The 25,956-nt window shown below is 38.8% G+C and overlaps 1 protein-coding gene across 1 annotated transcript in view; it reads right to left on the bottom strand.

Annotated features, from left to right (window-relative positions):
- Positions 1-25,956, bottom strand: part of nup107 (nucleoporin 107) — a 52,684-nt gene that overhangs the window by 4,081 nt on the left and 22,647 nt on the right. The window contains exons 11-27 of the mRNA XM_087997177.1: positions 25,586-25,661; positions 25,170-25,283; positions 24,976-25,066; positions 24,803-24,879; positions 22,140-22,199; positions 21,869-22,014; positions 21,712-21,760; positions 18,825-18,894; positions 18,549-18,667; positions 18,027-18,065; positions 16,448-16,598; positions 12,819-12,931; positions 12,349-12,451; positions 9,788-9,948; positions 9,242-9,367; positions 9,049-9,162; positions 4,967-5,134 (exon numbers count right to left, since the gene is read on the bottom strand). Of these exons, the coding sequence (XP_087853303.1) occupies positions 4,967-5,134; positions 9,049-9,162; positions 9,242-9,367; positions 9,788-9,948; positions 12,349-12,451; positions 12,819-12,931; positions 16,448-16,598; positions 18,027-18,065; positions 18,549-18,667; positions 18,825-18,894; positions 21,712-21,760; positions 21,869-22,014; positions 22,140-22,199; positions 24,803-24,879; positions 24,976-25,066; positions 25,170-25,283; positions 25,586-25,661 (1,777 nt within the window). The remainder of the gene's footprint in view (positions 1-4,966; positions 5,135-9,048; positions 9,163-9,241; positions 9,368-9,787; positions 9,949-12,348; positions 12,452-12,818; positions 12,932-16,447; positions 16,599-18,026; positions 18,066-18,548; positions 18,668-18,824; positions 18,895-21,711; positions 21,761-21,868; positions 22,015-22,139; positions 22,200-24,802; positions 24,880-24,975; positions 25,067-25,169; positions 25,284-25,585; positions 25,662-25,956) is intronic.

The following is a 25,956-nucleotide window of genomic DNA, read 5'->3' as shown; positions in this document are numbered from 1 at the left end:
TGCCAATATGATGTTAAGGAGAACGTGCTGAAACCTTTGAAAAAAATGATCCATGGGCCAGACGGGATATACCCTAGATTACTACAGGAAGCGAGGGAAGAGATTGGTATGTTGTTGGTGGTGATCTTTGTGCCCTCACTTTCCAGATAATTGGAGGGTGACAAATTAGTGGGCGGCACGGTGGCACAGTGATTGCACATTCTCCCTGTGTCTATGTGGGTTTCCTCCGGGTGCTCCGGTTTCCTCCCACAGTCCAAAAATGTGCAGGTTAGGTGAATTGGCCATGCTAAATTGCCCATAGTGTTAGGTGAAGGGGTGACTGGAGGGGAATGGGTCTGGGTGGGTTGCGCTTCAGCGGATCGGTGTGGACTTGTTGGGCCGAAGGGCCTGTTTCCACACTAAGTAATCTAAACTAAAAAAATATTATTCCCTCTTTCAAGAAAGGGAATAGGGATAGTCCTGGGAATTACGTCAGTGGTGGGCAAACTATTGCAGAGGATTCTGAGACACAGGATTTAAGATTACTTGGAAAACCATAGTTTGATCAGAGATAGTCTGAGGCAGGTCATGCCTCACAAACCTTATTGAATTATTTGAGAATGTGACAAAACACGTTGATGAAGGTCGAGCAGTGATGTGGTATACGTGGATTTTAGCAAGGCATTTGATAAGGTTCCCCATGGGAGGCTCATTCAGAAAGTAAGGAGGCATGGGATACAGGGAAATCTGTCTGTCTGGATACAGAATTGGCTGACCCATAGAAGACTCAGGCTGGTGGGTGATGAAAAGTATTCAGCCTGGAGCTTGGTGTCCTGTGGTGTTCCTCATGGTTTGGTTCTGGGACCTCTGTTCTTTGCGATTTTTTTGAATATAGCAAAAATAGCCTTTAGTAGATTGACATGCTCTTCTTGTCGGATGTGGGAGTTTAGGGAAGAGTTTACATGTTACTGAGAACGCCATTGGTTGCGAATCCTATGAGCTCGAACAAATCGGTTGGAGAGAGAGAGTTAGAGGCAATGAGAAATTTACAAGAACAAGGGCGTGTGACGGATGGCAGTTACAGAAAGGGAGAAAAGTTGCAGATACAGTCACATAGATGGGTTAACTCCAGGAAAGGTAAAGGGTAGGCAGGTAGTGCTGGAGTCTTCTGTGGCTATCCCCATGTCAAACAGTATGCTGTTCTGGAAAATGTAGGGGTGATGAATTCTCAGGGGAATGTAGCACAAACAGCCAAGTTTCTGGAATCAAGACTGACTCTAACGCAATGAGGGGTACGTTGGGTTCCAACAGATCAATTTTGTTAGGGGACTCACTAGTCTGGGGCACAAACTGATGTTTGTGTGACCAGCAGCGAAAAATCAGAATGGTGTGTTGCCTCCCTGGTGCCAGGATCAAGGATGTTTCAGAGAGGGTGCAGAATGTTCTCAAAAGGGAGAGGGACCAGCAGGAGGTCATTGTACAGATTGGAACCAAGACATAGGAAGGGAAAAGGTTGAGATTCTGAAGGGAGAATATAGAAGGTTAGGCAAGAATTTAAAAAGGCGGTTCTCAAGAGTAGTAATATCTGGATTACTCCCAGTGCTACGAGCTACAGAGGGCAGGATGAGGAGGATACAGCAGATGAATGCATGGCTGAGGAGCTGGTGTATGGGAGAGGGATTCACATTTTTGGTTCATTGGAAGTTCTTTAAGGGTAGAAGTGACCTGTACAAGAAGGACGGATTGCAGCTGAATTGGAAGGGGACTAATATGCTGGCAGGGAGATTCGCAAGAGCTGCATGGGAGGATTTATCCGAGGAAGGTGCGGTGTGGGTGGGAGGAATGGGGACCCAGGGAGATAGGGAGCAAAGAGATCAATCGAAGACTGGTACAGTTGAGTAAAGAAGCGAGTCAAACAAACAGTCAGGGCAGACAAGGACAAAGCAGAGAACAAGGTAGGACTGATAAATTAAACTGCATTCATTTAAATGCAAGAGGCCTAACAGGGAAGGCAGATGAACTCAGGGTATGGTTAGGAACATGGGACTGGGATATCATAGCAATTACAGAAACAAGGCTCAGGTATGGACAGGACTGGCAGCTTAATGTTCCAGGATACAAATGCTACAGGAAGGACAGAAAGGGAGGCAAGAGAAGAGGGGGAATGGCATTAGATTAGATTAGATTAGATTAGATTAGATTACTTACAGTGTGGAAACAGGCCCTTCGGCCCAACAAGTCCACACCCGACCCGCCGAAGCGCAACCCACGCATACCCCTACATTTACCCCTTACCTAACACTACGGGCAATTTAGCATGGCCAATTCACCTAACCTGCACATCTTTGGACTGTGGGAGGAAACCCACGCAGACACGGGGAGAACGTGCAAACTCCACACAGTCAGTCGCCTGAGGCGGGAATTGAACCCGGGTCTCTGGCGCTGTGAGGCAGCAGTGCTAACCACTGTGCCACCATGCCGCCCTTATTCTTGATAAGGGATAGCATTATAGTGTGCTGAGGGAGGACAGGAGCTGCAAAGTTATGCTGCAGCTCGACAGAACCCTGGTTAGACCACACTTAAAATATTGTGTTCAGTTCTGGTCACCTCATTATAGGAAAGATGCGGAAGCTTTAGAGGGGGTGCAGAGGAGATTTACAAGGATGCTGCCTGGACTGGAGGGCATGTCTTATGAAAAAAAGGTTGAGGGAGCTAGGGCTTTTCTCATTGAAGCAAAGAAGGATGAGAGGTGGTTTGATAGAGATGTACAAAATGTTGAGAGGCATAGATAGCGTGGATAGCCAGAGACTTTTTCCCATGATGGAAATGTCTATCATGAGAAGGCCAATTTTAAGGTAATTGGAGGAAGGTTTAGGGGAGATGTCAGAGTTTCCTTACTCAGAGAATGGTGGGTGAGTGGAATGCACTGCCAGCAGTGGTAGTAGAGTCAGATACATTAGGAGCATTTAAGCGACTCATGGATATGCACATGGAAGATAGTACAATGAAGGAGATGTAGGTTAGTCTGATCTCACAGTAGGATAAAAGGCTGGCACAACATCAAGGGCCGATGGGCCTGTACTGATCCATGTTAATATAAAATCATTGCTTCATATTTTACAATCACTATCAAGGATTCCTAAACTAACTCTTCGGAAGTTCACTTCCTTTGAACAAGTGATTGTGGAGTTATGTTACCCTTAAAAACTTACTTTTACATTTTTAGCTTCCCTCCTGACATTCATCATGATGGAGATAGGGGGAAATTGGATTAATTTTTCATGGGAACTCTTCTGTGTTTCTCAAGGATGAAAAGCACTTCTATATACCTGTGGAAAATGTTATCCCAACAATGATTGGAATTTGTTGTCTGGGGAACTGTGAGCACAGGCCTTCATTGTACCAGGTGGTGCCAATTTTTCATACACAAGAATGAATGAGATGCAGAGGAGTAAAATTTGATAAGTGGGTGTTAAATTTAAATTAAGTTCTTAAAACACATTTTGCTCAGTACAGGTAGACAACCCTTTATCCAAAATTTGAAAAGCTCCAAAGTCCAAAGGTTTTTTTGTCAAGTTTTTTTCTCATTAACAAGGTTGTTTCGCATGCAAACAGTTAACCCAAGTCGACACCCACTTGATGCGTGTCACTCAGATGTGATGTGCGGGAGGCGTGGCCCAGCTACGGCAGGCCTCAATTCTGTCACAAGGCCCATTTTACTGACTGGGTCTGCTCCTCCAGTCAGATTTTTAAACATTTCACCAAACTGTCACTTATTCTGAAATTCGAAAAATTCTGAATTCCAAAAATCTGCAGGTCCCGAGCATTTCAGATAAAAGATTGTGCACCTGTACCATAAAACAATAACTTTATAGATTACATGTCATATCATGCATCTTAAATATAAATCTGTAGAAATTAATCTCGATAAATTATTTAAACACTGACTCAGATTTAACTGGAATGTTGTGCCCAATTCTTGGCGTCAAGGTGTGATAACTTTTGAGGAAGGACAGAAAGTATTTACAAGAATGGTTCCAGGGATGAGCAACTTAAATCATGTGGATGGACTGAAAAAGCTAAAGCTGTTCTCTCTGAAAGGAAGGATGAAGGAAAGTTGGGTAAAGACGTTTTCAAAACATTGAGGATTCTGAACAAAGTCAAGCAAGATATATTTTTGATTGTCAGAGGAGTCAAGAACCAAGGAACACCAATTTAAGAAGAATTGCAAAGGTTTGGCAAGATGACAAAAAAAAATTTGAATGTTGCAAATGGATAGGATCCTGAATGTATTATCCAAATATTTGGGAAGGCAAATTAATCATGGCTTTTAAAAACAAGTTGGATAAATATATGAAGAGGATAAAAACTACATGGGGGTGGGGGGAGACAATGGAGTGCAACTAGCTGAATACTTCTTAGAGAAAACTAGGATAAACACAAAAGAGGGATCTCCTTTTCCGTAAACGTTCAATGATACTACAGCAATGGACTAGCTTAAGTGAAAAGCAGTTGCTGCAAAAATCAGCTTTAGTTAATTCACAAAAATAGCAGTTTGACTTTTCCAAAAATCAGCAGCATAATAACTAGACACTGACATTTGAGTCAATTCTTCATGTTATTGATAATGATCACTTTTTTGATAAGAACCTTTTCTAAAGCTTAGAATGCAATTGTAAACACACATTTAAGCAGGTCTGCATATTCATCAAAGTCATGAATAGTAATGCATTAAATCCATTTAATCTCTGCAAGAAATATTTCAAAAGCTTTTAGGTCTCCTGAACATTTTTTTTTACATGTCATGGAGAAGCAATAGATCCTTCACCTTGATCTGAATTGCATATTTAAATATCATGACTGATAGAAATTTATTGAAGTCCTACTTTTAGAACATTCAAACAATTTAATAATTTATTATGGAATTTTATAAATAAAACTAAGCAAAAGGTACTAAATTGGTCACAATGTATAGTATCCAACTTACTTGATAAAGCTTATGTTGCTCTGATGCAACAATATCAGCCAGTTTTAAGCACTGCTGGTACTGTTTAGTGCTGTGTAGTACTGTGTGAAGCAAGAAACACATCATTGGTAGGCAGAGCTGGCGTAATAAATTCAACTGGTGACTGCGCTCAGCATCTTCTTCAGCATCCTAAGGTACATTAAATACTTCAATTAACTTTAGAAATTTTGCTGCTCCAAATCAACTACATTTCATTGGAATACTGTGTGAAATGGAGCTGTTTTTGCTTCTTTTGAACTGAAAATTTTGCTAAATCATTAAAGCCAAGAATCACTTTTTAAAAAGTTGAAGAAAGTAAAAATATTTCAATAAGTAAATGAAACATTACTATTTCACTTGTAATAAGAGCATAGGAACAACATGTAGATGACCATTCAGTTCTTCAAGCATGCACCACTATTCATTACAAACATGGCTGACCTTCACAGCCTGAATTCTACTTTCCTATTCACACCTGTATTCTTCAATTGCCTGAGAAATCGAAGACTTACCACAAACTTGAGCATCCGCAACCCTGTTAGTGACAATTCTAAACATCTATATCCCTCAGAATTAATACATTTCTGAATTCATTCCTCAAAATATCCTAACTCATTCCTCTATTTTAGATTCACCCACCAAAGGAAATAGCCTCCGTTTATCCTGTGAAGTCCCTTCACGATCTTTGTTTCAATTAGATCCTCTCTTACACGCCTAAAATTTAGTCAGTACAGGTATAACTTACTTATAATATCTTAAAGAGAAGCAATTACTTTGAAACTATATGACAAATCTATGTATTTGTTTAGAATTAAGTATTATTGCAGTTCTGTAATCAGTCATTTTAACTACGCAGCTCTATTTTGTGTATTTCACCACCTCAGCTTGAACAATGATTATTTATACACTGATTTTACATTCACACCATAGATTATGCTGGATACAACCGTTACTCTTGTTGTTTTTAATTAATTCTATTCCAAGCATGAATAAATTCTGTTAAAAATACACATTCTACAGAATGTAATAACATTGATACCTATACATCAGTTAAGACATAAGGTACAATAAGCCTGATTGCTTAAGTATTTAACATCACATATTCTTTTGTTTCAAGCAAGCAAACTCTCTCAAGGCAATTTATTACCTCAGCAGAAAGACATGAGACTTAATAAATGGTTGCATTTGCTGTAACTGCCAACAGGCATACACTTAGGGCAGCATGGTGGCTCAGTGGTTAGCACTGCTGCCTCACAGCACCAGGGTCCCAGGTTTGATTCCAGCCTCGGGCGACTGTCTGTTAGGAGTTTGCACATTCTCCCCATATCTGTGTGGGTTTCCTCCGGGTGCTCCGGTTTCCTCCCACAGTCCAAAGATGTATCGGTCAGGTGAATTGGCCATGTTAAATTGCCCATAGTGTTAGGTGAATTAGTCAGAGGGAAATGGATCTGGGTGGGATAATCTTCGGAGGGTCGGTATGGACTTGTTGGGCCGAAGGGCCTGTTTCCACACTGTAGGGAATCTAATCAACCTGGACATCAGGAGTCACAGTATGAGGAGAAATTATACAAATTAGGCCTGTTTAGATGGTTAAGAGGTGATTTGATCAAAGTCTTCAAGATATTAACAGGGAAAGGAAGGGTAGATAAAGATCACTATTTCCATTTATTGGGCATTTTATAACTAGGAGTCATAGTCTGAGAATTATGGCCAGACTGTTTGACATTAGAAAGCACTTCTACACACAAAGTTTTAGATTAGATTAGATTAGATTACTTACAGTGTGGAAACAGGCCCTTCGGCCCAACAAGTCCACACCGACCCGCCGAAGCGAAACCCACCCATACCCCTACATTTACCCCTTTAACCTAACACTATGGGCAATTTAGCATGGCCAATTCACCTGACCCGCACATCTTTGTGACTGTGGGAGGAAACCGGAGCACCCGGAGGAAATCCACGCAGACACGGGGAGAATGTGCAAACTCCACACAGTCAGTTGCCTGAGGCGGGAATTGAACCCGGGTCTCTGGCGCTGTGAGGCAGCAGTGCTAACCACTGTGCCACCGTGCCGCCCACCGTGTGGTAAATGTTCACACCTCTCTTCCTCAAACAGCAGTGGATGCTGAACAGTTAATTTGAAATCTGATACAGATAAATCTTTGATAAGCAACCGTATAGGGACATGGGCCAAATGCAGGTATTTGGAATTAGGCCACAGATCAGCCATGATCTGATTGAATGGCTGAACAGGCTTGAGTGGGTGAATGGCCACTCCTGTTCCTACTTTCCAGTGCAATCAGAGTGCCTAAGATGTCAGTGCCTGAGACACCTGAGGGACTTGTATAATGGCTTCATGCTTAAAAATTTCAGGTAGCAGCCTGGTATCTCTGAAATGAACTACAAAGCTGTTGATCCAGAGGACCACTGTAGTTCCCTATTTTATGGTTCTTTTCTCCCACAAGAGTGGTGGTGACATATGTTGAGTTATTGTTGGGACACAAACAGAAAATAGGAGCATAAGAAGGTCGTCTGGTCCTTCGATCCTGCTCTGCCATTCACAATGATCATGGCTGACGATCAGCTCAGTACCTTGTTCCAACTTTCTCCCCATACCTTTCAACCCTTTAGCCCCAAGAATTAGATCAAACTCCTTGAAAACACGCAATATGTTGGCCTCATCCCCTTTCTGTGGCAGAGAATTCCATGGGCTCACCACTTTCTCAGTGAAGAAATTTCTTCTCAGACCCGAATAGCCTACCGTGAATCCCTAAATTGATCTGCCATCTTTGTTCCTAATTCTAACTTCCCTTGTTTCTAACTGTAGGGGACCTGCATTTGACTTCACTAATGTTTTTCTCTTCCCATACCTACAGAAATTTTTAGAATCACTTCTATGTTCCCTGCAAGCTTAGCAACTATGAATAGGAATTAAGTTTTATTGTCGTGGGTACTCAAGTACTGGGATACAGCAATATAGTGAAAAATGTCTGAAGTCGCTACTTATTGAAAGAAATATACAGCAGAAGTGCAAATACTTCAGAAGCATAACACTGCACTGCTGCCTCACAGCGCCAGAGACCCGGGTTCAATTCCCGCCTCAGGCGACTGACTGTGTGGAGTTTGCACATTCTCCCCATGTCTGCGTGGGTTTCCTCCGGGTGCTCCGGTTTCCTCCCACAGTCCAAAAATGTGCAGGTTTGATGAATTGACCATGCTAAATTGCCCGTAGTGTTAGGTGAAGGGATAAATGTAGGGAAATGGGTCTGGGTGGGTTGTGCTTCGGCGGGTCGGTGTGGACTTGTTGGGCCGAAGGGCCTGTTTCCACACTAAGTAATCTAATCTAATCAAATACCTGATTCGCACCATTCTCTGAAGCATGACTGTACTATCAAACTTTAAACATCATTTCTCAGGTTATTTCTGATGGAGACCTTTAAATTAACTGGCAGTTGAAACTTAGCATTTCCCCCTTCACTTCACTTGGGGAGTTCTGGTATGGAGTACTTCTGAATGGTGTGTTTCTCTCAAAACTGGGTATCATTATTTCGAAATCAGCCCTAGGTTAGGCTTCTACCAGTAATGCTACTACACAGAGAATGCGTAAGCAGCCAGAGAAAACATGCTTTCAAAATATTCTACCAAAGCCATATAACATTGTCAATGACAATGAAACCCAAACCTGCATACATTAATGGCTGATATCGTTTTCTGATTTTGAAGTACAAAATAATAGCTCCATAGGGCAAGACAGGATTAAATTGCAACCTGTCGATTTGACTGCTCCTTATTCTAACTCAATTAATTTCATCTATTATTTGCATGTCAAGATTCAAAGTTATGCAGAAATCAGCTATTACAACTTAGAATTCTGGTGAATTACTGATTTGCTATATGCAAAATTAACTATGAAAAAAATGAATGTAATAAAAATCACTGATTATTAAATAGAACCTTAAAGACACCTGAAAGCTTAGATGAAAAAAAACCTTCTTTCCTTTTGACTTTTACTAATTAAAAATATTCAGAATTTTTGGTTAATAAACATTCCATTTAGAGTTTACCTCTCTGATGTCAATCAACCATCCTCCATTCACAAAAAGCAAGACATTACAGATCTTCTCTTTTACTTCTTTGGTGAGAATTTCCAATTCATCACTCCAGTTCTTATAATCACTCTGTTTGGAAAAGGAAATAATCAACACCAAATACAAGGTAAAACACATTGCAACGGCTGAAATTGTATATATTTTGAACCTGAAATTGCTTCTGTTTGTGTTCATGAGCCACTGTCTCTGTGAAACTTGCACTTGCAGAAATGGTAGGTTCCTGAGGTGCTGACTGCATGCATTTAAACCACTTGTTGAACATCTCATGAGCTTCCTGGAGAAGAGCACAAGTTATAAAATTTAGCTTGTTGAAACAGAATATAGAAAAGACTACACCCTCTTTAACATGGGTGAAAAAGATGAAACAGGACTTTTCACAAGTGAGAGGCCGTTGAAGTCTTACATTTGAAAAATAGCTGACATGTATTTCTAAACTTCAATTACAGAAGAAAGTAGGAAGAAATTTTGATCAGAATACAAAACCTCCCAGCAGATTCTATTTTGAAATCATAAATTTAATCTTTAATTAAATATTCATATAACTCCAATTTATGATCAAACTTTCCTGTGTTACAAACTGTAGCAACAATGCTACAATGAGAACATGAAACTGGGAGTTCATTAATCTAAATTATATACCTGTTCCAATTGCACTGACCAGCTTGAACTGTGAAATTTCCTATTGTAACCTTACCAGATAAGCCCTTATGCACAAATGTTCCCGGATAGCATTTTCCTCCTCTGCTGGAGGCATGAAATCCATTCCATATTCTTCCCAGCTTGCATACACTTCAGCTATAGAGTCTTGTGGAATTTTGCTGAACACTTCTTTTGCAGCTTCATGTTTTTTTGAAGCTGGAAATAAAATTAAAGCATTAATTTTAAGTTACAAAACACAGGTAGTATTCAGGAATTGCTTATTTCACTACAGATGAAAAGAATCAGTTGTGTCTCTCTGGATCCATATCTACAAACTATGATAAGTAAGAGCTCCTCAGCCTCTACAACAATTTTCTCAAAGGATTTAAAAAATATATTGCATATAAAATAGAATGATAGTGAACCTGAAACAGTATTTTCAGTTATGAACAAATCATAGCAAACCTCACAAAGTATATTCCTTTACAGGCAACAAAACAGCTGGAACGAGAACTAGAAAGGGTAGATATGGATTAATTTAAGGGACATCAGAGGCTGCAATAACCAGAAGACAATGCTTAATATTCTAAAGATATAAAATGAGCTTACACAATTTATCATTCAAACCACTTATTGTTGTGAAGTTGAAGGAGTGTACTGTACCTTTAAGAGAGAGTGAAAGCTATTTTTGCACTGAGTGCTTGCAGGCACATGTGACTGACTAGCAGTCTCACAGTGTACTGGAAAATTGAAAATATCAGATTTGGCTGTGAAACAAATACCTGAGTTTTGGTTGCTGTTTTGACAACCACTCAACTTGAACCAATCAGTTTAAAATATGACCCAGGATACTAAAAATCAATCTATTTTGAACTTATTGTTTTGCCAACGTCAAACTAATGAGACAATCAATGCTGGGGGTATAAAGAAGCAGACATTTTGACAATTAGACTGAGACCAACTGCAAATCGACAGAGTAACTGCCAGCAAAACACACACTATCAAAGGTACCTTTTTTTCATATGAAACATCTTTGCAGCAAAAGACCAAAGACAACCCAGGGAAATCTTCAACCAGAGGGAGACCAACACCAATGACAGCCACTGTTTGGTTTTGAAATTAAGTTGATGTAATTTGAATGAGGGCTTTTATTGGAACAGTATATTGTTGTAGAGTTGGAAGCAGATAACAAACATTTAAAAGAAAGGAGGCTTAAGAGTTGTAAATAGTTGTCGTTTGATGTTCATTTTTAGAGTTAAAGAATAAATTGATTTTTTTTTCTCTGTCACAACTTTAACAGATTATGGGGCGAGGTAAGCTCTTCTGGGTGTTTGGTTTAATTAGCAGAAGGGTTCACCGCTGTTTCATAACATTATGGAGAAACAATTCAAAATTATTGAAAAGTGATTTTAGTAATATTAATACTTGGTCAATATTGCTGAAAAAGAAAGTGAGGCCTGCAAATGTTGCAGATCAGAGTTGAGAATGTGGTGCCCTTCATCAGGAATGATGCAAGGGCTTATGCCTGAAATGTCAATTTTACTGCTCCTCAGATGCTGCCTGACCTACTGTGCTTTTCCTGCACCATACACTCAATACTGCTGAAGTACTAACACTAACATTATGTAAGCAGTTATATTTCAAGGTAGTTAACAATTTAATTAATCAAAGGATTGCTACCGTCAAAAACAAAAGCGCAAATGTGGGATATAAAATATCCCACATCTATAATACAGCAACTGACAAGCATGAGAAAGTCATGGTGAAGAAACAAATCAAAAAAAAACTACAGTCAACAGTCAGTATTATTGCACATGTTTGGATACATATCATAACCAGAGAACAAGAAAAATCTTTCAACTATAGTAATGCACAGAGTAATTTTTTTTTCATCCATCTATATTTAACTTGTTCAACCCTACAATTGAAGAACACAGAATTTTACAAATAAGAAGGGGCTATACAGCAACCCCCTTCAATACAATTGAAAAGATGCACAGAATTCCTGCAGAAACATCACCAAAGATCAGGCCATTATTCAGCTTACAACTTTGGGAAAAGGAGAAAGGGTGAGAGATCAGACTAGGTTTGATTCATTTTAATGAGGGTGGGCGAGAAGATTTTAGGAGGAACACGTTTGCTAATTCATGCTCCACATTTAGTATATTTAAGTACAGGGGTCTGACTGAATGCCAACACCAAGCTATGCTGTAATAATTCAGTCTGTGACTAGTAAAGCCTAGTTGTATATCAATATCAAAAAAATGGATCTTACAATTTAAATAACATTCTGGTGGGATGTGTGCCACTTGTTACTGCATCTGCTTTCACTAATTTGGAAGGTAGCACACTATCAACTTGTGATAAGGTGAGTTCCTCTCATCAGCCAGACTGGAAGGCTATTTACTGCCTGCAAAATGGGTATGGCACAGCTGAACTTATAAGCCTGAGAATGTGTATGGCTATTTATTATCAAGTTATGCCCATCTAATAAACACCAGACAATAGAAATTGTCTCAATTGCATTTATTATGAAAACAAAATCCACAAAGAAAATTAAATAATTACAATGTTTGAGTTTTTAAAATCTGCATACGAGGAAATAAAACCACATACCCAAGAATTTCCTCATTATGGCATTGCTCTGTTTCAGTGCCTCTGCTCTTTGTGTAGGATCAAACACCAACCACTCGATTACATTAATCTTCATATGATCTTCCTGCAAAAGTTACTTTTTATTTGACTCAGCATGTACAATTCAAAATAATACAATTTGGTTCTGTTAAAATGTTTTCTTTAATGCTAATTTGCATTAAAATCAACCCAAAATCTCCAAAGCAACATATTTCAAAAATGAACATATCATCAATAGTGGGAATCCTCCATCAAATGAATCAATCGCAATAGTACAATGATACAAAATAGGAGACATTCGGAAAAATAATTAATAATTTTGCAAAGTAATGCAAGTACATGACTGCATAGTGGGGGTATATGGGCGCGCATGCGTGTCAATGAACAGAAGTGTCTTTTACCATTAATTATCATTTAAGGTCACAGCAGTTCCACACAAAAAAGATACTCACTTTTGTAGTTGCAGTATCCAGAGATGGTGATAGATCATGATGAGTAAACTTGTCGACATCCTTTTTCCGGATGTTTTCTACAACACACTTGGTCACAGCTGGTACGTCAAGGCCTACAAGATATTTTGGAAAGACATTGCATTAAAAATATTCGTAAAGGAAGGTGTTACAAACAAGATTACTTATTTCTTAAAACAAAAACAGACTCTTCAGTCCAATATGTCCATCCCGACCAGATATCCTAAATTAATCTAGGCCCATTTGCCAGCATTTGACCCCTATCCATCTAAACCCTTTCTATTCATATACCTCTCCAGATGACTTTTAAATTTTGTATGTAATTGTACCAGCCTCCATCACTTCCTTTGGCAGCTCATTCCATACACGCATCACCATCTGCATGAAAAAATTGTCCTCTAGGTCCCTTTTAAATCTTTCTCCTCTCACCTTTAAGCAATGCCCTCTCATTTAGGACTCCCCCACCTCAGGGAAAAGCCCTTGTCTATTTATCCTATCGATACCCCTCATGATTTTATTAACCTCTGTAAGGCCTCCAACTCTTCAGAATAAACAGCCCTAGCCTTTTCAGCCTCTTTCTATAGATCAAATGCTCCAACCCTGGAAACGTCCTTGTAAATCTTTTCTGAACCCTTTCAAATTTCATTATATTCTTCTTACAGCAGGGAGACCAGAATTAATGTAATATTCTAAGAGCGGCCTCACCAATGTCCTGTACAGCTGCAACATGACCTCCTAACTCCTATATTCAATGTTCTGACCAATAAAGTAAAGCTTGTGGGCGGCACGGTGGCACAGTGGTTAGCACTGCTGCCTCACAGCGCCAGAGACCCGGGTTCAATTCCCACCTCAGGCGACTCTCTGTGTGGAGTTTGCACGTTCTCCATGTGTCTGCGTGGGTTTCCTCCGGGTGCTCTGGTTTCCTCCCACAATCCAAAAATGTGCAGGTCAGGTGAATTGACCATGCTAAATTGCCCGTAGCGTTAAGTGAAGGGGTAAATGTAGGAGAACGGGTCTGGGTGGGTTATGCTTCGGCGGGTCGGTGTGGACTTGTTGGGCCGAAGGGCCTGTTTCCACACTGTAAGTAATCTAATCTAATCTAAATGTCTTTTTCAATATCCTATCTACATACAACTCCATTTTTAAGGATCTATGAACCTGCACTCCAAGGTCTCTTTGTTCAGCAACATTCTCCAGGACCTTATTATTTAGTGTATAAGTACTCCGCTGATTTGCCTTTTCAAAATGTAGCACCTCACATTTATCTAAATTAAACTCCATCTGATCAAGACCCTGAGGTAACCTTCTTCACTGTCCACTACACCTCCACTTTTGGTGATATTCACATTTGCAGATTAATATGGTGGGCTAAATCATGGCCATTTTGAAAACAGCAATGAAGTATTAATTCTACATAAATCTAATGCTTTGCATGTTTCAATTCAGAAACAAACTCTTGCTGATTCCCCAAAACACTCCCTTATTTAGTATTTTTATACTGATGAGGACTTTCTTGAAATGATGTAGTAAACCATGCCAAAATTTACAGCAACTATACTGAGTATTCTTGACAAGTCAAACTTGACAATAAACAGCATAAATAACAGACTCCAAGGGAAAGGCAAAGCTTACTCCATATTCAGGTTTTATCCTTGGCTAGCTGAGTCAGGTAGTCATTTATTCAAGCTATTATTCAGAATTCAAAACAATTTATGCTGAGACTTCATGGCTGTATTTCAGAAGTATCATGTTTCACAATAATCTTTAAAACAAAGTCCATTTTTGTGCCCACAGGACAAATACTATCTAGAGAACAGTAGGGGTTCTCTTGTTATCCTGGACAACATCCATTCCTCAAATGCCACCAAAAACAGATTCATTTCATTCATCACATTACTGTTGGTGACATATTACTATACACAAATTGGTTACTAGATATTCCTAAATCTCAGTCGAAAAGTGTGGTGCTGGAAAAGCACAACCAGTCAAGGCAGCATTGGAGGAGCAGGACAGTCAACGTTTCGAGTTTCCGGCGACTGACTCAACACGGACACCAACTCCCACAGGTACCTAGACTACACCGCCTCCCACCCTACCTCCTGTAAAAACACTATTCCTGAATCCCACCTTTTCCTGCTCTGCCGCATCAGCTCTGAGGAGGACCAATTCCACCACAGAACATCCCAGATGGTCTCCTTCTTCAAGAACCGCAATTTCTTCTCCCACGTGGTCAACAATGCCCTCCATCGCATTTCCTCCACTTTCCACACCTGCGCCCTTGAACCCCACTCCTCCAATCGCAACAAGTCTCCTGAAAACTCCGAGCCCAGAGGAAATCAATTAACCAAATAATCAATTATCCAAACAAAATAGTGCCGCCCAACTGGTTCGGCTATTCAAGGTTCCTCTGTATTTCCCTCCTCACCCCTATCTGCGTCCCGCAGAGACCATTCCCTCCGTGACTCCCTTGTTAGGTCCACGCCCCCCCACCAAACCATCCTCCACTCCCAGCACCTTCCCCTGTTACCCAGGTATTGAAAAACCTGCACCCACACCTCAGCTCTCAACTCTGTCCAAGGGCCCAATCAGCCTTCCATATCCAACAGAGATTTACCTGTACTTCCACATGTCATCTACTCTGTCCGTTGCTCTCAATGTGGTCGCTCTACATTAGGCAGACAGGACACCAACTTGAGGAATGTTTCAGAGAACATCTCTGGAACACATGCACCAAACAACTCCACCATCCTGTGGCCGAACACTTTAACTCCCCCTCCCACTCCACTAAGGACATGCAAGTCCTGGGTCTCCTCCACTGTCAACTCTAAACACCCGACGCCTGGAGGAAGGAGCCTCATCTTTCACCATGGGAGCCTCCAACCATAAAGGATCAGTGCCAATTTCACTAGTTTCCCCTTTTCCCTCCACTAACCTTATCCCAGTTCCAACCTGTTCCTGCCCTCTTGAACTGTCCTATCTGTCCATCTTCCTTCCCACCTATCTGTCTCACCCTCTTCTCTGGCCTATCACCATCACTCCCATCTTCATCTGCTATTGAGTTCTCAGCTACCTTCCACCCCAGCACACCCCCCAATCATTTAGCTACTCCCCCAAACCTCCACCACCATTTGTCTCTCAGTCCCCTTGGGTCACCCCTAATTCCTGATGAAGAGCTCATGCTCAAAACATTAACTCTCCTGCTCTTCAGATGCTGCCCGACCAGATGTGCATTTCCAGCACCACACTTTTTGACTCTGATCTCCAGCATCTGCAGTCCTTACTTTCTCCATTCCTAAATCACAATACTGTCCATATTAAGTGAAGGTCTTAAGTAAATGAAAAGTGCTAGGTTGATTTAAGCTGATATAAATGCAAAGAATGTTTAAGATTTTGTTAAAAGAAATTGATTTCTGAAGGTCAAACTCAACTCCCATGAATACATCGTACTGGGTCGGCTTCAGTTGGTAATGTATTTTGGGTATTAGAGTTTCAAAAAGAAGAAAACAAAAATAGTTCATTCAAAAGGCTCACTTGTTATTTTGGGATTCAGAAAGCATCCTTTTTAATGTGAAGCAAACATTATGGGATAACATAAGAGTTTCTCTCCTTACCGGCTTCTCTTGCCAGATCTAGACAAAGTCTCCGTTGCGAAGTCTCTGTAACAGTTTCCAAAAATGCGGAATATTGAGTGACAGCCAGCTCCGGAGGCAAATGGCTGACATAAAATGCTATTAAATTTGTGTGGTTAGCTTGGATTAGAAGCTGGAAAAGATAACATTCAAAGCCAACAATGTTTGAGGGTACACTTCATTAAACTGCAATAAAGAAAAGTTCAATTATTTCCACAGTTTAAGGCGGCACATGATTGCATATACCTAGGCAGGCATCTGAACAATTGTATCAAATTAATCCTTTTAAATTACAACAGTGAAATAATTATCCAGTAGAAATTCTTATACCTTTTATAAATTGAAAGAAGAAAAAAAATTTGCACTTAAATTAAACTGCTAGGCCAAGCCATTTATGATATAAACATGTCTCAATCTATCAGTAAGACAAGAAGATATAGGAGCAGAATTAGGCTATTTGCCCATTCAAGTAAACTCCACTGTTCAATCATGACAGATATATTTCTCAACCCAATTCTCCAACCTTCGCCCAAGAACCTATCTCAGTGTTAAAATACATTCAATGACTTGGCTTCCACAGCGTTCTACAAGAATGAATCTCATAGAATCACCACCCTCTGGCTGAAGAAATTAGTCATCTCAGTTCTAGAAGGTTGTACCTTGGCTGTACCCTCTGACTATTCTGGAAATTTCAATGAGATCTCTCTCATCCTTCTAAACCTATTGAGCACAGACCAAGAGTCCTCAACAACTTCTTGTATGACAAGTCCTTCATCCCTCAGAGCATTCTTGTAAGCCTCCTCTGCACTGGCTCTAATGTCAGCACATCCTTCCTTAAATATGGACCCAAAGGTGCTCCCATATTCCAAATACAGTGACCAGAGCCTTATAAAGCCTCACCAGTACATCTCTGTTATTGCATTCTAGCTCTCTCAAAACAAATGCTAACAATGCATTTGTTTTCTTCACTGCCAACTCAACCTACATGTTAATTTTTAAAGAGAATTCTGAACTCAACTCCCAACTTCCTTTGTGCTTCAGATTTCCAAAGCCTTTCATCATTTAGAAAGTGATCTATGCCTCTATTTTTCATACCAAAGTGCATAATCTCACACTTTCCTTCATTGTATTCATTTGTCACTGCGTTGCCAACTCTCCTAGCCTGTCCAAATCTTTCTACACCTTCCCAGAGTCCTCAACACTACGTATCCTTCCATCTATCTTTGAGCCATGTGAAAATTTAGCAAAAATACCCTCTGTTTCTTTGTCCAGATAGTTAATGATTAATGAGAAGAATTGTAATCCCAAGAATGACCTCTGTGGAACTCCACTATTTACCAGCTGCCACTCTGAAAACAACCCTTCTCACTAGTCCCTGCCTTCCACCAGTCATCTAATCCTCTATCCATGCCAGTACATACCCCTAACACCATGAGCCGTTATCTGATTTAGCAGCCTCCTGTGCAGTACTTCGTCAAAAAGCATTAAGACAAAAACGTGATGTATTATTTTGTTTATTTAAAAAGATAATTTTTAGAAAATGAAAACTTATTTATCTTACCTCTATATAAGTCTTTAATATGTCAGTACAAACATCCTCCTGAAATAAGTAAATCATCATTTAATAAATAATTTGTAGCAGATTTTAACTTGTCTGGTAGAAAAACAGACAGATGAAAGGGGCAGTTTCCACTTCAATCTGGACTTTACAGAAGTGCTTCTCTTTAATATTGATCCAGATTTGTTTTAGGATAACAACTACATTTACAGCTCTTTCACTCAAGTCAAGAAATGAGGAAGTCTAATAGCAGTCCAGTCATTTTCTAGGAAGAAATTAATTCTCTCAGAAGCAATTTCATCCACTCTTGCGATAGGCTGTTTGATGAAAAACCAAATAGTGGCATTTATTGTTTGTTTAGCAGACAATTAACCAGATGAAATTAATCTAAAATTTGGTTCTAATCTTCAAAGAATTTGTAATCTGAAGTAAACTGAAATGTTGTTTTAAGTTTACGAATACACTGCACTCATGGATTTGAATTTTCTGCATATGGCAACATTCAGTTGCAATAAACAGGTTTACCTTTGTCTGTAGGCCCAAACTCCAGAAAAACAATACAAGGTGGGTCATGAATCGAAGGAGGTGTGCTGGGAGGAGAGATCTGCATTTTTCTAGCCAATCCTGAAATTCATCCATTAAACCTATTATTCACAAACAAAAAAACTATTGCATCAGATAGACAAGACAATACAGATTTTTTTTCCAGAAGTGTGCAATTTACAGAAAATATGCCAGAATCTTGCAGTGCACATATTTGTTTACTTTCATTCAATTTAATTAAAAGAAAAAAAATCTTACCATCAATGTCTCCCAAGATTATGAATTTCTGAATTATATGATAATGAGCTTTATTCTCTTCCAACACTTGCTGCAAATATTAAACAAACAGTTTTAATGGCATAAATATTGAATAATGCCTAAATACCTCAATCAGGTCTCCCATCAGAATTCTCCCCTCCAAAGAAAAGATCCCCAAGCTATTCAGTCTTTCTTCATACATGAAATGCTCCAGCCCAGGCAATATCCTGGTGAATCTGGTCTGCCTTTCTGTAATGCAATTGTTCAGTTTTATAACATGGTGACCAGAACTGCACACAGCAATCCATCTGTGGTTTACAGCATAACCTACCTGCTCTAATATTACATGTCTTGATTAATAAAGGCATGTACCCTGTATGGCTGATCAGTCACCCTACTAACTGCCCTGTTGCTTTCAAGGATCTATAGACATGCACACTCAAGTCCCTCGGAGTCTCAGTACTCTTTTGCCTCATTAAGTATCCCAAAAGGCATCAAATTACACTTCTTAAATTCCATTTGTGTCTGCTCTGCCCAACTGACCATCCTGTCAACTTTGTCATGTAGTCAAAGGCTTTTCTCATTGCTGTTTACCACACCATTCTTTGGTCATCTGTGAACTCACTGGTCAAACTTCCTGTATTCATGTCTAGATTAACAGCAAAGAACCCAGCAGCAAATCATGCAGTGTTTCACTGGACACAGGTTTCCATTCACAAAATGCACCTTTGACCATAACAATTAGATCCAATCTGGCAAACTGCCTTGGATCTCATCGACTCTTACCTCTTTGCCCAATCTCCCATGTGACTTCTTGTCAAAAGGCTTACTGAATTCCAAATAAACTGCATTAGCCTTATCTATACACCTTGTTCCTTCTTCAAAAATTCAATTAACGTTGTTAGACATGATCGTCTCCTCATAGATTGTCAGATCCTCATACAGTTCTCCCTGGATTGATTTATTTATGTCAGTCAATAAGAGTTTTATTGGCATTAGAGCAACTGCCTAATGTCAAGCAATAAATACATAATTATGTATGTATTGTTTGACACTGGACAGTTGCACTAATGCCAGTAAAATCTTATTGACCGATAAAAATAAACCAATCCAGGGAGAACAACAACATCTCCCTCAAATATTCTATCTCAACCCAGTCTGGGAATAAGCAGTAGTTTATTTATTACAGGAGAAATAATTACCAGTTATAACATTCTGAGAGACTCCCTGGAGAAACATCTTGTAGATCTGCCCCTGATAAGAGTAGTTTGAAAGGTCTCCTGTACAATATCAGTATGAATGCCGATAGCATTATCCTCAGTAACTTTTTAAAAATTTGATCATGGCATGTGGACGCTGTTGACATCAACATTTCATATCCATCCTCAACCACCTTACAAAAGGCAGTGGTGAGCTGCTGCAGTCCTTGAGATATAGGGACATCCACAGTGCTGCTGGGATGGGAGCTCCAGGATTTTGACCCAGCAATAGAATGCCAAGTCAGAACAGAAGTGGCGATTTGGAAGTGGCGTGTTGTTTCCATGCAACTGCTGCCTTTCTTCTAGATGGTACAGGTCCTGAGTTTGGAAGGTACTGTTAGAGAACCTAAGAAAGTGGAAACCTAAAAATTCCCCTCCTATGAATATAAAAAATAGGAAACCTAAGTAAAAGATGAATACTTTGATGTGAGATGACACTATATGTTTTTCATTTGTATTTAACAAAGATATTAAGCCTTAGTGCATACCAATGCTTAAAACACACACACCTGTTCACTCCATTTGTTTTTGCTCCTTTTCTAACATTTTTTAAACTGCTTTCCTTTACAAGTTTAGAAGTAGCCACAAACATCAGCTCCATCTTTATATTTACAAAATTGGGTTTTATGTTTCCTTTCAAAGACAGGTTTCTACTGTCAAAAGGCCATCACCAAAACATATGGTCTCATATAGAGCTAATAAAAATGTATTCAGCAGGATTACATTATTTTTAGATTGAAAGTCCTCAGACATGAATGAGCAAGCTCAACTATCAAATTTTAAAAGATCATTGTAAAAGGAAATTGCAAGTACTTTCTAATGATCCTAGTGAGGTTTCACCTCATAAGTTGGTTCAACTTATTTTTCCTTTAAGTCTTACTAAGCAATTCAAACCCACATAGGACCTTCTCTCCAACTTCTACTAACAATCAGCTGTTGGCAGCCACTAGGCCAATCTCTACTTTTCATTTGGGGTTTTTGTTTGGAGAAATTGGAGAGAAAATGTATAGCCACTAGCCCACATTTTGGCACAACTGAAATAGCACCAACCATTGCTCAATGACTCAATACTCCATGTCATGTTATGTTACACCATCATGTAGCCCTTGCTGTCTTCTAAATAAATTCAAAACTTTTATCCCCATCTACAAATTGTGACACACTTTATTACTGCAATCTTAACTTCAATATTCTGTAACACTACTCTTTACTTAAATCTGAATTACATTTGCCTGCTTTCATTTCAAGAGGTAGAAATATCTGCCGTAGTCCAACACTTTATAGTTTCTTTAACCGTCTCTCCACCTTTGTAAAAAGCCTCTTCTAAACCTTTCTTTTCAACAAGTTTTCAAACATCCCAAATTCCTCTTCTCAGCCAACTTCCATATGATATTTTTCTTTAGATTAAAATGATAGAAGAAATTTCAGATATTAAGTTGCACATAAACAAAGTAAAAGGAAAACCTGAAGGGCACATTAACCTCAGACTTCACAAAGAAAAACAATTTGATTTAAATTTACCCAAACAGTGCATGGAAAAGAAATACTTAGCTGCTGAAATTTCCAAACCAGAAGTAGTATTCATTTGATTCAGGAAAATAACATTTCATATCAATGTTTTCTCTTACTTTTTTGTCTGTTGCCTGCAGCTCTTCAAATATTGCCTCTAAAGTCCAACTGAAAATGTACAAGACAGGATTCACATTTATTTGATCTGAAGAAACTTCATTCAAAGCATTTCCTTTGTTTTGCAAAGTCCAATAAAAAATGAGAGTTTAAACTTACTTTGCTTCAGTATACTCTTTAGGCAATTCTTCTAATTCACTAACAGGAGTACTCAACGCACGGATTTCTTGTTCGACAAGATTATCCACCATAACCCTGAAGTATGCCCAAACACAGTCTTCCCAAGTATCACACACCGAAAGGAGCTACAATATATAACAAAATCATTGAACAGACTATTTCGACATTTAAGGCAAGGATGTTACTCTGTAAGGATCCTTTTAAGAATTGGGATCATAAGAGGGAGATGATGAAATTTTGCTTATGTTACCTGTTTAAGATTTCCACTTAAAGCTGCATAGATTGCTCGTTCATATCTGTTAAACTGCTCCTATAAAACCAAATTCAGAAATTCAAAGCTATACAGGGAAAACATTATCAGTGAATTGCTTAAACATTTATAGCCCTCATTAATATAGATTTTAATGCAAAAAATCCCTTTTTATAAAATGATCCTCAAACAGAAAAATTTTCAAAGCAACTAAAGTTAACATTATAAAGGAAGAAAAATATACATTAATTGAAATAAACAGAACCAAAAAATTACTGTCAAAATAAACAAACACTCTACTTAAGTCTTCAAGATGGTTGCTTCATCATCTTTAGAGGAATTGAAGGGGTGCATAGGAACATGGGAGCAGGAGTAGCTATTCAGCCCATCAGTCGTACCCCACTGTTTATTGCGTAGATGGCTAATTGAACGACTTTGTGTCTTTTACCCATGTTACCCCTGTAGACCTTTGCACCATTGATGGTTGGGAATTTGTTGACCTCTGTTTTAGATATGCCCGGGGATTGGGCACACAATGCTCTCTGACATCGAGTGGAAGAATTTTCTCCTCATTTTGGCCCTAAATGGAGACCTTTCTATTTTTAAAATATAAGAGGAAGTGTTGGAGGCAGATACAATCACTACAGTTAAAAGGCATCCAGACAGGTATATGAATAGGAAGAGTTTAGAGGCATATAAGCCAAATGCTGGCAAATGGGACTATACCAGTTTAGGATATTTGGTCAGCATGGATGAGTTGGACAGAAGGGTCTGTTTCCATGCTGTATAACTTTATGTCTATTCATTCAGGTTTGTATAACTACAGCAAGTTAGAGGCTACATTACACAGCTTGCTCATTTTTTCCCCATAAATAAATTAATACAGCTATTGGCTTAATTATGGATAGAATGACTAACAAGCAAGTTGAATGGACAGCAGAGATGAAAAATATTTCAGACAAACAAAAACATGACTATAATACAATATATACTCATGGTTACTGCTGCACAATACCAACATGAGAGCATGCTGCTTGTAGCATATTGCAGGAGGGAACAATTATGCTTCCCGTGTGATAATATGAATTACTGATCAACAGTACAGCCATAGCACAACACACTTTCAAAAACAAACTATTTAACATTACCATTTAAATATGGTAATGGTAATTATTTATTTTGTTTGTAAATAATTACTAACACCTTAGTGTTTTGCAATAATTAACAAATCTGTCACAGTCAATAGAGCACAATCCTCAACTGAGATTATTCAAATTCGTCAGCAACCCCAATTAACTTTTTCTACAATTTTCACTAAATTTTCTCTATCGCAGCTCACGCAGACCGGTTGACCGCTTTACAGAACACCTGCGCTGTCCATAAGAAAGACTCCGATGTTCCAGTTCTGTGGTATTTAGAGTCATAGAGTTGTCTATCACAGAAACAGACCCTTTGGTTCAATATGTCCATGCCAACTAGTTATTCTAAATTAATGTAATCCGATTTGCCAGCATTTGGCCCACATTGCTTTAAATATTTCCTATTCATGTACACATCCAGATGCTTTTTAAATGTTATAATTGCACCAGAGTCCACCACCTCTTCTGGCAGCTCATTCCATATATGCACCACGCTGTGTGAAAAAGTTGCCCAAATCCCTTTTATAACTTTCCCATCTTACCTTAAACCTTAGCCCTCTAATCTTGGACTCCCCTACCCTAAGAGAAAGACCATGGCAATTCACCCTGTCCAATTTAATTAAATCATCTTGCTCCCTTATCAACATTTACATTGCAAGCCTGTTGCAGTGAAGCTAGATTAGGCACTTTACAGCCTTCAGGACTCAACGATGAGTTGAACAACTTCAGATCATGAACACTCTCTCTATTTTGGTACATATTGTTTAGCTTGTGTCCTATTGACTTTCAGCAAAGCTCATTTATTGTTTTCCTATTCAAGCCTACTATTAACACCTATTTTACATTTCAATCTCCCTTTTACCATTAGTACTCCCTTTGTCATTTACATTGAGTATCCTCATAATATATTCATTTTCTCCCCTTCCTGTTAGTCAACAGGCTAAATCAAACACCATTTTCTAGCCCTTTTCTGTTCCAGAGTGTCTTTGGACACAAAATATTAACTCTTTTTCACTCTCCGCAGATGCTACGAGAATTGTCGGGCCTCTCCAGTATTTTTATTTCAGATGCTCAGCATCTGCACTACTTTGCTTTTAATTTTCTGTATTGATCTGTACAAGGAATTAGGAATTAAATTATAGAAGAGGAATTGGTCAGTTTAGATTAACTAGTTTCTGATGATTATAAACTAGATTAATGTAATGTTAATGCTGAACAAAGCAGAGTGGATCCAAAAGATATAGAGTAGTTTTATGAGCTGCCCAATTAACATTTCATTTTTACAGAAAATTGCATTATTTCAAGTGGAAATGCTGTCCAATACCTTGTATCTTATAATCTGCAAATCAAAATTAAACTTACTGCAAAGTTTTAAATTTCCATGCAGAAAAACCTTGATTGAGTATGTTACTGCATTTCTGAAAAGCAACTAAATGTTTTGTATACAGTTGGAGGTTCAATGCTCATAAACAGATCATAAAAGAGTTCTTTTACATCCATGTTTTTAATACTGTAGTAGCTTACATCTTCAGCCATCCTCCAGCAACAAGCCTTCCAAACACTTCTGTTTGGGTTCCCTTCTACAGGTTCAAGAACTGTTCCTGAAATCAGATCAAACAGGAATTTCAACAATTCAGACAACCGTTTCTTATTGATTTGAATAGCTAATAGACATTAGTCCAGAATAGTATACTCACCGCCATTAAGATTTGGGTCATGGTATAATTTCCAGCCTTCCAGAGTTGCAGCTCTCCAAGCCTGACCACAACGTTTGCACAATCTCTGAGCCTGAGGGATATTAAATAATATTTACTGAGTGCATAGATTTCTCATAATCACTGTATGTGTTTGTATTTAAGAAATGTATGCCAAAATAAAAGAACTGTTTTACCTCATCAGTCATCCCAGCTCGTATAAGAGCAAAGAGATATTTCATAAATCTAGCATCATCTTCCCTATCCAAATCTGCAAGAGGCATTTTCTGTCTGATAGGAGCATCTGGATCCTTGGAGAAAATGGGCAGAAAGTTTTAGCTAGAATTGTGATTTTACATCCGTCACCATGAACTTCAAACACAGGTGTAGGTGCACTAGAGGTGGTTAGTTTTAATATATTTCCCAATGCTTTGATCACCTCAAAGCCAGAATGACTCAAAACTCATCAGAAAATTTTGTTCCACTAATGATACAAGTCTATTTAACATGATAAGCAAAGTGTTAATTAGAATTAAAATGTTAATCAGAATTAATCTTTTCCACTAAATATATTAGGGTCAATTTCAAGTAAAGCAGAACAAAACTGTATTACCAGCTCAGTCACAAGTTGCCTTGAAAATCCAGCAACACCCGATCGCTGTTGTGTTAACACATGTAGTGTATTTTCCCTACAAATGGGATTTAGGAAACACATAGTAAGCATTATGAGAATTCATGTATTTATCAACTTAAAAGCTTAAGCATGCAATGCTTTCCTTTATTGGAAGGCTCAAAACTGGTTATTCTCTAAGGTGATCCACATCCCCACAGCCACTGATGCCCATAGACCTATGAATAATCACTTCAGCCAAACACATCCTTCCCATCTATATAATCCAAGAAATAAAGATCTAGCCTGTCCAATGACTGGTATGTACTTGAACCAGAACATTATTGAAATAATCTTGATTCCATGTGACTAAA

This window comes from Chiloscyllium plagiosum, unplaced genomic scaffold, assembly GCF_037043375.1.
Source record: "Chiloscyllium plagiosum isolate Xiang-an unplaced genomic scaffold, Cpla_swu_hap1 HiC_scaffold_19, whole genome shotgun sequence".
In the NCBI taxonomy this organism is placed as follows: Eukaryota; Metazoa; Chordata; class Chondrichthyes; order Orectolobiformes; family Hemiscylliidae; genus Chiloscyllium; species Chiloscyllium plagiosum.
The sequence above is the reverse complement of the archived record's forward strand: the minus strand, read 5'-3'. Positions and strand labels throughout refer to the sequence as shown.